Source organism: Emydura macquarii, unplaced genomic scaffold, assembly GCF_026122565.2.
Source record: "Emydura macquarii macquarii isolate MOO-44397 ecotype Brisbane River unplaced genomic scaffold, CSIRO-AGI_Emac_v2 contig_18, whole genome shotgun sequence".
Classification (NCBI taxonomy): Eukaryota; Metazoa; Chordata; order Testudines; family Chelidae; genus Emydura; species Emydura macquarii.
The window spans coordinates 1,722,501-1,734,902 of record NW_027130155.1 but is presented as its reverse complement, the minus strand read 5'-3'; the positions used below and the strand labels follow the sequence as shown (position 1 = coordinate 1,734,902).

The 12,402-nt window shown below is 34.8% G+C and overlaps 1 protein-coding gene across 1 annotated transcript in view; it reads left to right on the top strand.

Annotated features, from left to right (window-relative positions):
• Positions 1–12,402, top strand: part of RSRC1 (arginine and serine rich coiled-coil 1) — a 342,090-nt gene that overhangs the window by 146,026 nt on the left and 183,662 nt on the right. The window contains exon 5 of the mRNA XM_067532335.1: positions 4,737–4,773. Coding sequence (XP_067388436.1) covers positions 4,737–4,773 — 37 coding nt within the window. The remainder of the gene's footprint in view (positions 1–4,736; positions 4,774–12,402) is intronic.

Here is a 12,402-nt window from a genome sequence, read left to right as displayed (position 1 = left end):
GCAATAATATCGAGACTTTTATTCTAGGCTTTTCTTACCAAATAAAACAACTAAATGAGACACTGGCAGGGTTGACGAGAGTGTGGGGGAAAAGATATACTCAGGCCTTGAGTTCAGGAGCCCTCCAAAACATCTAACATCTGTGTGGATGAAGTTAAATTGGAGAGGGTATGACCTAAGCAAACATGACCTACTGGAGCACTGAATTTCTCTTAACAGGCCTGTTTACTAGTACATGTTCTGGTCAGTTTTTAGATACTTTAAATACTTATAGAGATTTCTCTGGGAATGTTATTTTCATATTGTATTGTCCAGAAAACTGCTTCTATGCCCAGATAGTTAAATATGGGTGGAGTTCATAAAATATACTCTTATACAACACCTTCTATTGTGGGGATCCCAGAATGCTTCACACATTATAAATGCACAGTGCTACTGAGGGATTGATGATCCACAGGATAACTAGCATTCAGCATGCTGCACCGCTGCTTTGAGGGAAAGGGTAACCCTTTGCCAAGGATAGTCTCCTTGCCCAGCCAGTCAATTTTCTCATCACTCCCAGTCTCTTTCCCCCAGTCATCTTAGATTTATAGATTCCAAGGTGAGAAGGGACTATTGTGATCATCTGCGCTGACCTCTTCTATAACACAGGCCATAAAACTTCCCAAAATAATTCCTAGTGCATATCTTTAGAAAAATATCCAGTTATGGTTTAAGAATGGCCAGTGATGAAGAATCCGTTATGACTGTTGGTAAATTGTTCCAATGGTTAAAAATGTGTGCATTTTTCCTGTCTGAATTTATCTAGCTTCAACTTCCAGCCATTGGATCTTGTTATACCTTTCTCTGCTAGACTGAAGAACCCATTATTAAATATTTGTTCCCTGTGTAGGTACTTTACAGATATTAATCAAGTCACCTTTAATCTTGCTCAGACAATTCTTCTTCTTTCTGCTCCTTGTCTAATCATCTTCTCCTCCCCACCACCCCTATCCTGGCCTCTAGTCACCAACTCACCCTGCTGGCTCCTCATCCAATCTAGTCTCCCTCACCAAGCTCCTCATCCAATCAAAGCTCTCCTCTCCCACCGCTCTTTGTCCTAGTCCCTTTGGCTAGCCAGTTAGTTCTACCCTGCACCTCATCAGATCTGTCTCCCCTCTGCCCCACCTCCTTCCTCTTGCCCTACCAGTCCCCAGTGTGTCTCCATGCCCAGCAAATCTGAGTTTCCCTCTCTAGCTGTTCATCTGATCTCAGTCCTTGACCCACACATTATCTCCTCCTTAGCTCCCAATTTCCTTGCCACCCAGCTCCCAGTCTCCATCTCCCACTGTCAGCCTCCAGTCCCTTCCCCCCAACAGATCTAGCTCTTATCCCTGCTGCAGTTGAATCACACAGCTTCTTCCTAAACATTGCCCAGCAGAAGGGTATTGGATTTATGGCCATTGCAAATAGCAGTGAAGAAAATGGACTACCTATAAGTAAACAAAGGTTTGTTTAGCTCTAGCATATAAAAACAATAGTTGTATATTTCTTGAATGTGAAATTGCTATTAAATTGAATGTATTACTGCAGGTAAATTATTTCTGAAATCATTAGTTACTTGAGAGTGTGACAACCTTAATTTTTTTTCCAGTAACCTTAATTGTTTGGCTTTATACATATGTGCATTTATGCATGTGAATATACGTGTAGGTATAAATCAGTATTTTCAACAAATATCAACTGTGATATAACCTGTTTCATTGTTCCATAAACTTCCAATAATAAGTTAATATGAGCTCAATTAGTTACTTACATTGTGGTTTTGAGTAATCCAAAACTGGCTACCCTTGCCTAATTAAACTCCTGACTTGTTGTCACAGGTCCCTCATGGCCATGATTCAGATTTAGTTCAGCTGAAATTTTTTCCTCAGTCTTTAATGTATACTTTCTAAAATAGCTCTTTACAGTAGAAATCCATAATAGAGGGAAATCACAACTCCGGAGCTGATGTGAAGGGACAAGGGAAGCAAATTAAATGTGTTAGTCTTTAAAGTGCCACAGAACTCTCATTGTTAAAATTACTAATAAGTACTGTACCCAACAAACATAAAAATGTGTAGCCTAATAGTTTGGAAGGCAAATGCATATATTGTTGGTGGCAGTGTAATGTGGAACAATTGAATGAAATTTCTGGAAAGCTAAATATTGGTAAAAAGAAATTAATATTAGTTATTTCTTCTTGCACAGCTCCTTTTAAACTCGTAATCTGAGGCTGTGCATAAAGCAGTTGTCTCTTGCAGTGATTTATGGCATTAAAAAGGATAATATATTCTATTAAAATCTTAGATGAGTTAATGTTTTGATAGTCGTTTTAAAATGTATTGAGATTATAGCGTAGCAATGGGTCCAGATGTTTCATAATACAATATTAGGAGTACAACATTAATTGTAGTAGTGTAGTTTTGTTATCCAATGGAGTACATTTTTTGAACAACAAAAATAATTTTATTTTAGCTACATTTTTGCTAGATGTCATTGTATGATTGATGCATGGTGTCCTCTGCCTGGAAAGATCCTTACATTGAAACTGACAGGTGCCACAAGGTTTATTTAGGACAACCTCAACCTTGTCCTAGTTAGTTTCATAATGTTTGCCTCATGTATGTTCAACTACTGCATTTCCTGCTTTAGAACCAATACTACTATCTGTGCTGCCTCAACTACAAATTGGATGAACAGCCAGTGACACTTTTTCAATATTATTACATTAAACCAAGTGGATTTTGATTGATAACCTAATATTCAACTAATGCAAAACATCAATCATGGCAAGTATATTAATTATTTAATATTGCAGTCTAATTCAGAAATCGATGTGCTGCATGAGGGGAAGGGAAACTCACTGTTCCCAGAAGACTTAAGACAGAGAATGATTAAAAAAAAAAAACCACACACACACACACACACACACACAAAACCCTGCTGTACTCTTGTGTGTTAGTTTGATACAAATCTTTATTCATTTGCCAATAATCTCTTCCCATTTTCCACTTCAGGACCATTTTATCAGTTTTGAGACCTATAATTGAATTAAGTCTGCTTTCAGCACAGGGCAAACGGAGTTGCACAAATATTGATGAAGTCATGACAGGGACAGCACAGGAGACAGACCACTAAAGACCAGGTTTTATACCATTAGCTGGAAGTTCCTTGTCAGTGTCTTGGATCCTGCTTCTCAGTAAATAAAGTTCATTAGGACCTTTAGCACCACAGAAAAAATGTACAGGACTTCATTTCTATTTAAATAATATATGATCTTGCATAGTAAGTTTCCATTATAAAAAAAAAGTATAAGAAAAAGTCCAACTTTTTCTGTGACTTCATTTAAGATGAATTTAAAGAGAACAAGTATGCTTAATGTGCTTACTGAAAGCTTTGTCAAAATTATAAAATAACACTTTAGTTTCATATAGAAGAGCCTACCATTATTAACACCAAATAATGTATAAAAAGGAATACAAAATTAGCTGTGTGTATCAACATTTGCGTTTTTGTGTGTGACTGCTGTAATGTCAAATGCTAGTAACTAGATAATGTAAATATGTCTTAAATAAAAGAAGGCTGCATAATTACTGGCGTAATCAAAAGAAACACTAGGTAATATGTGGTTAAAAATCACATTTCCTTCAATATTTTTGTATTTGTAACCTTTAAACCTTATGTTTTGCTAGTTAGCAAAATACTAGAAAGGGCTGATGTTCCACACTGATTATCATCTCAGAGGAATGAAGGGTTTTTTCTTTTGCCATTTGTGGTTTTATACATATGTGTAATTGTTGAAAAAGAATATTCTACACATAAGTAAACATTGTTATATGACCTAGGAATTAATTGTATGACATGTCTTTTTTTTTTTCCTGTTTGGCATGATTGTGTCATCGACAGAAAGGAATGGTTACGTTTAGAAACAGATTTAATGTGGAATCTGTGAAAGCAGAAACTGGCTGTCATCACTGAATGTTTGTTTTTTGAAAGTGCCAGAGAGAAAACATCTTACCATGTTCACTTCACGCAGCTGGGCAAATTGTTTATCTTTGTCCAGCCTGGCAAACTAGCACTGTATCTATACACAGCAGTATGCATTAAGGATTAAGTTTTCAGTCTAAATTTTCCTTGCCTAAGTCCTCAGTTTCTCATTGGTTCTTTTTACAACCCTACAATTTTTGTGTTTTTGTTTTTTTCTTTTTTCTATCTGTGCATTACGTATTTCTGTTCCCATCAGTTGCAAAATTCTTAAGTTCTAGCATCCCTGCCATGATCTAGTTAATTAATGTACAATTAATTCATTATTTCCTTTTTTATAAATGCTCAGAACATTTGTTAAAGTTCTGGTAGAGGGATCTCAGACAGGCACTACACACAGATTTTGATGTGATAGTACTAAATTTTATTTTTTTCAGTTTTTCTATGAAGTAGTGGTGCTTTATGTGTAAAATAGTTTTTTGGATTAGTAGAACCTTGGTGCCTGGGTTATAACAATTTTAAGGCAAATAAAATTTGGCATTTAAATAGATGTATAGTCTTGGTTTTAATATGACTAGTTTTTTCCTTCTATTTTTAATAGTCAAGATGTAAAAGTTAAGAATATAAAACCAAGAATTTACATGACTTTCTTTTGACATTTTTGGGTTAAATGTAAATCATTATAGACAAGGGTTTAGCAACTATTTACAACTTCTGTTCTTGTGTTACAGGGACTCTGGAAACATCAAAGCTGGATTAGAACATCTGGTAAGTTCTAATTTTCTCTTGAACATTTGCATCATCTTTGATATCTGAATTCCAAACGAACACTTTTGAATGAGCTTTTGAATACCTTGAATTGAGAAAGTCAACTATTTCCCAGAGGGTCAGCTTACTGTTATTATGTGAAGGCACTTACATTTTCATTTATCTTATCATTTCAAGGGAATTTTAATTTTTTTAAATTACTTTTTTTGATGTAGAGATAAAATAAAATGGACTACAATCCTTGGATTGATGATTGCCTTAATTATAAACAAAAATTGTTTGGTGTTGGATTTTTGGCATATTCTGAGCTGAAAATAACAAACTTGTGTTTAAAAAAAAATCAAATATTGCATGCATAAATATGGTATGTTTTAGTAATTTGAAGTTTTAAAAGAAGTGCAAAGCTTTGTTTTTTTCTGTTGTCTTTTCCTTATGAATAATGTATTGATTTAAATTCCATTCAGTGTTACAATATAAAATAATAATTGAGATACAAAATGTTTTTGTGTTAAGTAAACATATTCAAACCACAAGTGAAAGCAAGACATACTGAGCATTAAAAACTGACCAGTTGATCAAAACTGAAAAATGCAGTATTATTATAAGTGCAAAATTCATCAAGATTAGTATATTAATGTCAGTGATCATCAGAACACTAAGCAGTTAATCTAAATGGATCATTTTAAGTCATGGGCCGGATAATGGTTTTCATCTAAATGTTCAATGGAACATGGTCATTTCTAAATACAGTGTGAGAACGTTTCATATTTGTCTTCATTTATGTATATAGAAAATTATTCATACTGTTGTATTCTGCCATGAAACATAAAAAGAAATAATTATCACTATCCAGTGCAAGTAATTTTTAGTAGTTGCTTATGGTTGCCCCATGTTTTTTCATATTCTAGAATGTGGGTAACCATTTAGGAAAATATGAGTTTTGTAGAAGCTTCTGAACCAAGCTCTCCTTTGTATTTCCAGGAGAGAGAGGACATGGACTTAGGCACAGTTGTCAACTGTCCCTCTTTTCTTTTGGTGGGATGACAAGAGTTCTATTCCCTACTTGTATTCTGAATCTGCACATAGCTGAGCTAGTTGGTTATGTCTAAATATTAAAGTAATTTACAATTATATATTGTCAGTTAGTTTCCTGGGTATCTTGTATGCTAGTTGAACCTCTTAAATAAATTTTTTTAAATGTTTCATTCCTCTAGTGCTGTCAGGTTGTTGTAATCTAATGGGTTTAGAGAACACTTTTAATGCATTATAAAGATGCTGTAGTCCTGACAGATGACCATGACTGGTACTTTTTTTCTAAATTGAGAATAGTATGATAGCTGAAGATGCAGGTATGATTTATAATGTCAACTCAAACCATCAGGTTAAGCAAGGAGAGGTTGAATGGTTTTCTAGGAGCCTCTGAAAAAACAGGAGTCTGGTTCACTGGCATAAGCACTATACTGAAGGATTATGTGATACAATCTCTGGAAGCTCACAGCACCAAAAGATCTTTGTTTTGAGTACACACCATATCTTTGAATAAAAGCTTGTTTTCATCATATACATTTATTCTCTTGTGCTTCTACAAAAGAATTGACAAAAGCTTCCGTAGTTGGAGACTTTTCATGATTTTGAGAAAACAGCTACTGTACTTATGCGTGCAAACACAGAAACTGATTTTGCAAGATAATAGAGATTCATGTTATGTTTTGAAAGCAGGACTCCTACTAGAAACGGTTTTACATCCTTAAAATATGGTCAGACAACTTCACACAAGCCTATTTACTTGACCTCCATCAGATTATAGGCACATTGGCAAGAAAAAAGTAATTTTATTATAGCAAACTCATCCTGCTGGGTTTTTTTAAAAACACTATTTCCAAATACCTCTAAGGGAATCATTGCCCATATTAAAAACAAACCAACCAACAAACAAAAACCACCACCACCACTTGACATTGAAAAGAGAAGAAAGTCATTTGCATTGATTAAGTAGTCTCTTTTTATCCCTTGACTTTTAAAAATGAAATGGCATCCATGTTAGTTGTGGTGTAATCTTTTCTCTTCCTTTAAATGCACATTTCTTTCATCCAAATACTTTTCATCGCCTTATTCATATGGTTGCAACCTATTTAGGTACTTGCATGTATTTCTGTGAAGCCTGCCACCTTGGTATCTAAATTCTAGCTGTGCAAATAACTGGATTACTTAAAGTAGAATATTTTTTACAGAAATATGTGAAAAATGTCATCAATAGTTATTTGAAAATATTTTTCAGTTTAAAAACAGCAACCTTCGTCATGAATTGAAGAAAATTAATATTTTAGACTTCACACACACATCAGTTGGTTATTTCTGTGGTATGAGGTTTGAAATGCAAGTTCTATTCAAATTAAGGCTGCCCCTCCAAGTGATCTCCTTAGAGAGCCTGACAGAAACATCACCTGCCCCCCTGGGGGAATTGCCCTCCAGTGTACCTGCCACCACAGCTTTAGGTTCAGGTTGCATTCTCCTGTGCCCACAAAAGGCTGAATCACTTCTAAAGTCTAAAGAATTTTGCTTAAAAAAAAATTAATGGTAAAATCTATAAACATACCTTTATAATTAAGAGAATTAATGATTCATAGTAAACTTATTTAAAGTGTTGTAATTGTAACTTTATTAATTATTTTTGGATAATTCTAGTTACAGAATTAATTAAGTTGTAGAAATTTCATAATAGAAAGTGAGTAGATGACGTTTATCATTCAGTGGGTCCTGTTTTCTAATAGTTATGCTAAAAAGGAAACATGGAGCCATACAAGTAGGTTTTTTTCAACAGAGAGATCCCATTTGTGCTTTTCATGTTGTATAACATTTCAGAGTGACAACCTGCTTGTTCTTGTGGTCAAGCAACACAGTCTGTTTTAAGTGTTGATGAGTACCCTGTCATTAATAGCTTAACCCATTGTGGCTTGCATGAAATTATAATTATTATATAATAATTATAATTATTGTCTGCCACCACGTAGGCACTCTCATTGTTTTATATTAATCAATAACTAGCAACAGGTGGTGATAAAACCTCTTCCCAGGCAGGCTAGCAAGGATTTGTGCATGGCTATGCAAATAAAATAATTGTTCACTATTTACATTTATAGTCAAATAGCTGTTAGATTACATGACAACTAAGACAGAGCAGTTCTACCACTGAGTTGTAGTTTCCAGGTTAAAACTGTTTAATATTATGGTTTTGATTAAAAAATAATAACAAAATCAAGGTATTGAAACATATGGTTTGAACTTCAGTTTTTTGTTCATTGCTCTTTTGCCCTTAACTTAGCCTTTTGTAACTCAATGTTATTGCTAATTCTGAAAGTATGACTCACTATATATATGATTCATGAAGCTGGTCACCATCTTGTATTTCCTTCACAAGAGGGGATCCAGGAGACTGCTTTTAAAAGTTTTATTTTTATTTCAAATTTATTATGTAGCCTGTGTAGACCTTAAACTGAAGAGAAATTTACAGATTTGGAAGCTGCTAAAGTGGCAACCTGATTTCTCTTCCTGGAAGTTTATGCTAGTGTCAGTAGGATCCTACTACATTATCGACATGTCTCATTGGATGGCAGTATAGCCAGATATAGGCTCTGAGATCAACATATGATGTACTTATATCTGTAGGACATATTAATCTGGCTGAAAAAAATGCAGATTCTCTAGATATCTGAAAAAATCAAGTGGATTAGGTTTCATCAGATTTACAAAAATATAATATCACACTTCAAGAAATGGTTTATTTTTATTACCTACATTTATTGAATGTATGAAAATACTTGATCTTTAGTCTAGTCTAGTATTTTTCAACTCATTAGAGGCATGCAGGTGTCCAGTATCGCTCCTCATCACATTATTTAACTATTCAGTAAGTGACACCCTTCTTCTCTTGTGGCCTATACTGAGGTTCACTGAATTCAGTGGTAGACTTTCCGTTGATTGAATCTGCTTTCGTTCAGATTCTTGGTGATTATGGAACCAATATCGTAGAATGATGATAGGTCACACTGCTTAAATGAGTTGCTGGCTTTCTAATGATATGTAAATTCAAGATGCTGACTACTTGTGTTAACTAACCATCAGTTCCCACTCTTCACATGAGTAGTGACGTTAACCCTAGTGCCTCACTAAATTCCATACTAACCAATTATATTCTGCTAGCTTGAATTCTCCATCAGTTGAATAAGAGCAGTGCTGTTTGAAAATTTTCTGTTGCTGCTGTTTTGTACAGAAAATTGGGTTTTCAATTATAAGAAATCTTTTGTGAGAAGTGTCTGTTTTTCACGTAAAAAATGAAATTTTCGTTTAAAAAAGCTGAGCACTCAAAACCCCAAAAAATCTACTTGGAAGTGCTGCTGCTGTGCTACAGGGGAGTTGTAGTTTGGGTGCCTCATTTCCCCCATTCTCTTCTATGGACTAGCCTGACTACATCTCTCATAATGCATGATGGTCAGGGATTACCATGGCATGCTGTAGTCTTAGAAAAAGGGTAGAACATGGTGTATCATGGGAGATGTGGTCTGGCCTGGGAACTCAGGAGAATTGGGACATGGGATAACTAAACTACAACCCCCATGAAGCTCTGGGGTGGTATTTCTAGATAGAAATTTTCAGCTTTGGGTGAATAATTTTGAACCAAAAAGTTAAAGTTTTCTGTAGAGGCAGGAGCAGGGAACCACATTTTCAGACCAACTCTGTAAATAAGGTATTCTTCACTTCCTATTATAAACTGGTATAGAGTTGTGTTGTGCACATAATGTGCCAGTACTTAAACATCATTGGAATTGCTAAACATTATAAATACAATTTCTTAACTCAAAAAAGAATTGCAGCCAATTTAGAGGAATTCTTTATTATACCTCATCCTAACAGATAAAGCAGAACTGATCACAGAATTAAAAATTAATAGTAGCTTAGGTACAAGTGATCGTGACTTGATCACATGTATAATGTGCAAGGAGAATAAATTCCAGTTCAGTAATGTATATACTTGGTGGTTTAATGGTGCCTAACTTTACAAAGCTGAAAACTGTGTGCCAAATGAACTGGAAGGAAGAATTTAATTAGAAAAATGTGAATGATAATTGGAAATCATTTAAGAATACCTAACTAAAGGCCCAAAATGCCACAATCCCACAACTGAGGAAGAAGGCCATACTGGTTAAAAAAACAACCTCTTTTAGAGGGGAAATGAAGACAGCTGTAAAAAATAAAAATATAACAGATGGAAAATGGGGGAAGTTAATAGAAATGAATATAAATCAGAAGGTAGGAATTGTAGAACATTGGTAAGGGAAGCAAAAAGATACAAGGAGAAATCTATGGCTAGCAGAATTAAGGACAATAAGGAGGAGTTTTTAAAGTATATTAGGAACAAAATGAATCTTGACAATGGTGTGGTAGAATTATCAATAATCCAGAAAAAGTAGAAGTGTCTACTTTATATTTGATTTGTATTTGGGAGAAAAAACAGATGTAGTAGTCTTCTCATATTGTGATGATTACTACTCTTTCCATTCCACTAGTCTCTCAGGAGAACGTTAAACAGCAGCTACTAAAATTAAACATTTTAAAATCAGATGCAAGTTATCTTGACATGCTAAGAGTTTTAAAAGAGCTGTGTTGATTTTTAATAAATCTTGGAGGAAAGTTCCAGAAGATTGGATGAAAACTAATGTTTTGCCACTTTTTAAGAAAGGTAAACAGTCCTATGATTACCGGGGTCTTCTTCTTAACCTGACATTGATCCTGGGCAAGATAATTGAGCAGCTGATAGAGGACTCAATTAAAAAAGAATTAAAGGAGGATAATATAATTCATGCAAATCAATATGGGTTTATGGAAAACAGATTGTTAGACTAACTTAATACACTTTTTGATGAGATTGCAAGTTTGATAATGGTAACAGTGTTGACGTAATAATTTTTTGGTAAGGTATTTGACTTGGTACGTCAGGACTTTTCAATTAAGAAACTCAAATGATATAAAATTAACAAGGCACTCATGGACAGATTAAAAGATGGATGACAGGTCTCAATGTAATTGTAAATGGGGGATCATCATCAAACAAGTGTTTTTCCAGTGAAATCCCGCAGGGCCTATGCTCTATACTATTTATACTTGCCTCTATGCTGTTTAACATTTTTATCAATGACCTGGAAGAAAATACCTGAAAACTTTAACAGTGATGATTTTATGACACTAAAATTGGGGGGAAAGGTAAATGATAAAGAAGATAGGTCACTGATCTAGATCGCTTGATAAACTGGGCCAAAGCAAGCATGTGCATTTTAATACGCCTACATGAAAATTTAGGAGCAAATGGTGTAGCCATTGTTACAGGATGGGGGACTCTATCCTGGAAAGCAGTGACTGTGGAAAAAGATTTGGGGGGTCATGGTGGATAATTATCTGAACATGAGCTCCCAGTGTGATACTGTGATCAAAAGAACTAATGTGATCGTAGGATGCATAAATAGGGGAATTTTAAGTAGGAGTAGAGAGGTTATTTTACCTCTGTATTTGGCGCTGGTGCAGTTGCTGCTGGAGTACTGTATTCAGTTCTGATGCCCATAATTCAAGAAGGATGTCGATAAATTGGAGAAGGTACAGAGAAGAGCCATGAGACTGATTAAAGGATTAGAAAACATGTTTTATACTGACAGAGTCAAAGATCTCAGTTTATTTGTTTAACAAAGAGAATGTCAAGGAATGACTATATTACTCTCTCTAAATATCTACATGAGAAACAAATATTAAAATGGGCTCTTCAGCGTAGCAGAGGAAAGTATAACAATCCTACAGCTGGAAGTTGAAGGTAGACAAATTCAGACTAAAAATGAGGTGTGAATCTTTAATGGCAAAAGTAACCACTGGAACAATTACTAATGGTTGTGTTGGATTCTCCATCACTGACAATTTTAAATTAAGAACAGATGCTTTCTAAAAGATACGCTCTAGGAATAATTTTGGGGAAGTTCTGTGCCTTGTGCTATATAGGAGGTCAGATTGTATGATCACATTGGTCTTTTGGCTTTCAAATCTATGAATCTAAATTTAGCTGAATTTCAATAGTAGACCCTCGTGTAGCGCTGTATTTCAGGTTATGTTTGTAAAGTCTTTTGGAATGAGTTCTTCAGGATGAAAGGTGCTTTATACATATGTAAAATAAAAGTTAAAGTGCTATTGCAGATTTATGCCATGTGAATACAGGTGAGAGGCAACTAGAACTTGACAAAAATGTCTAGACATGAGAATGAAAAGTATGGGAGAATATCTGGTCAGGGATACAAGTTTATAACAGCAAAAAAAAGAAGACATCGGGGAAGTGAGCGCAAGATCAGGATATTTTGGGGTAATGTGAGGGGGCATTTGGAGCAATGTGCTTTTATGGGGAAGGAAAGAGTATTTTAATATCCAAGATGAGGTGGGAAATAAACATGAATGTATATGCATTTTTAGAACTATTTCTAGGTAACCAAGAAATGGCCAAACTGATGAAGAAAATTGGGCAGTGAGGGATTCTGGTGATACCATAACCCATTGAAACTTTGCTCATGTGGTTTATGATGTCACCAAAACACTCTGAGG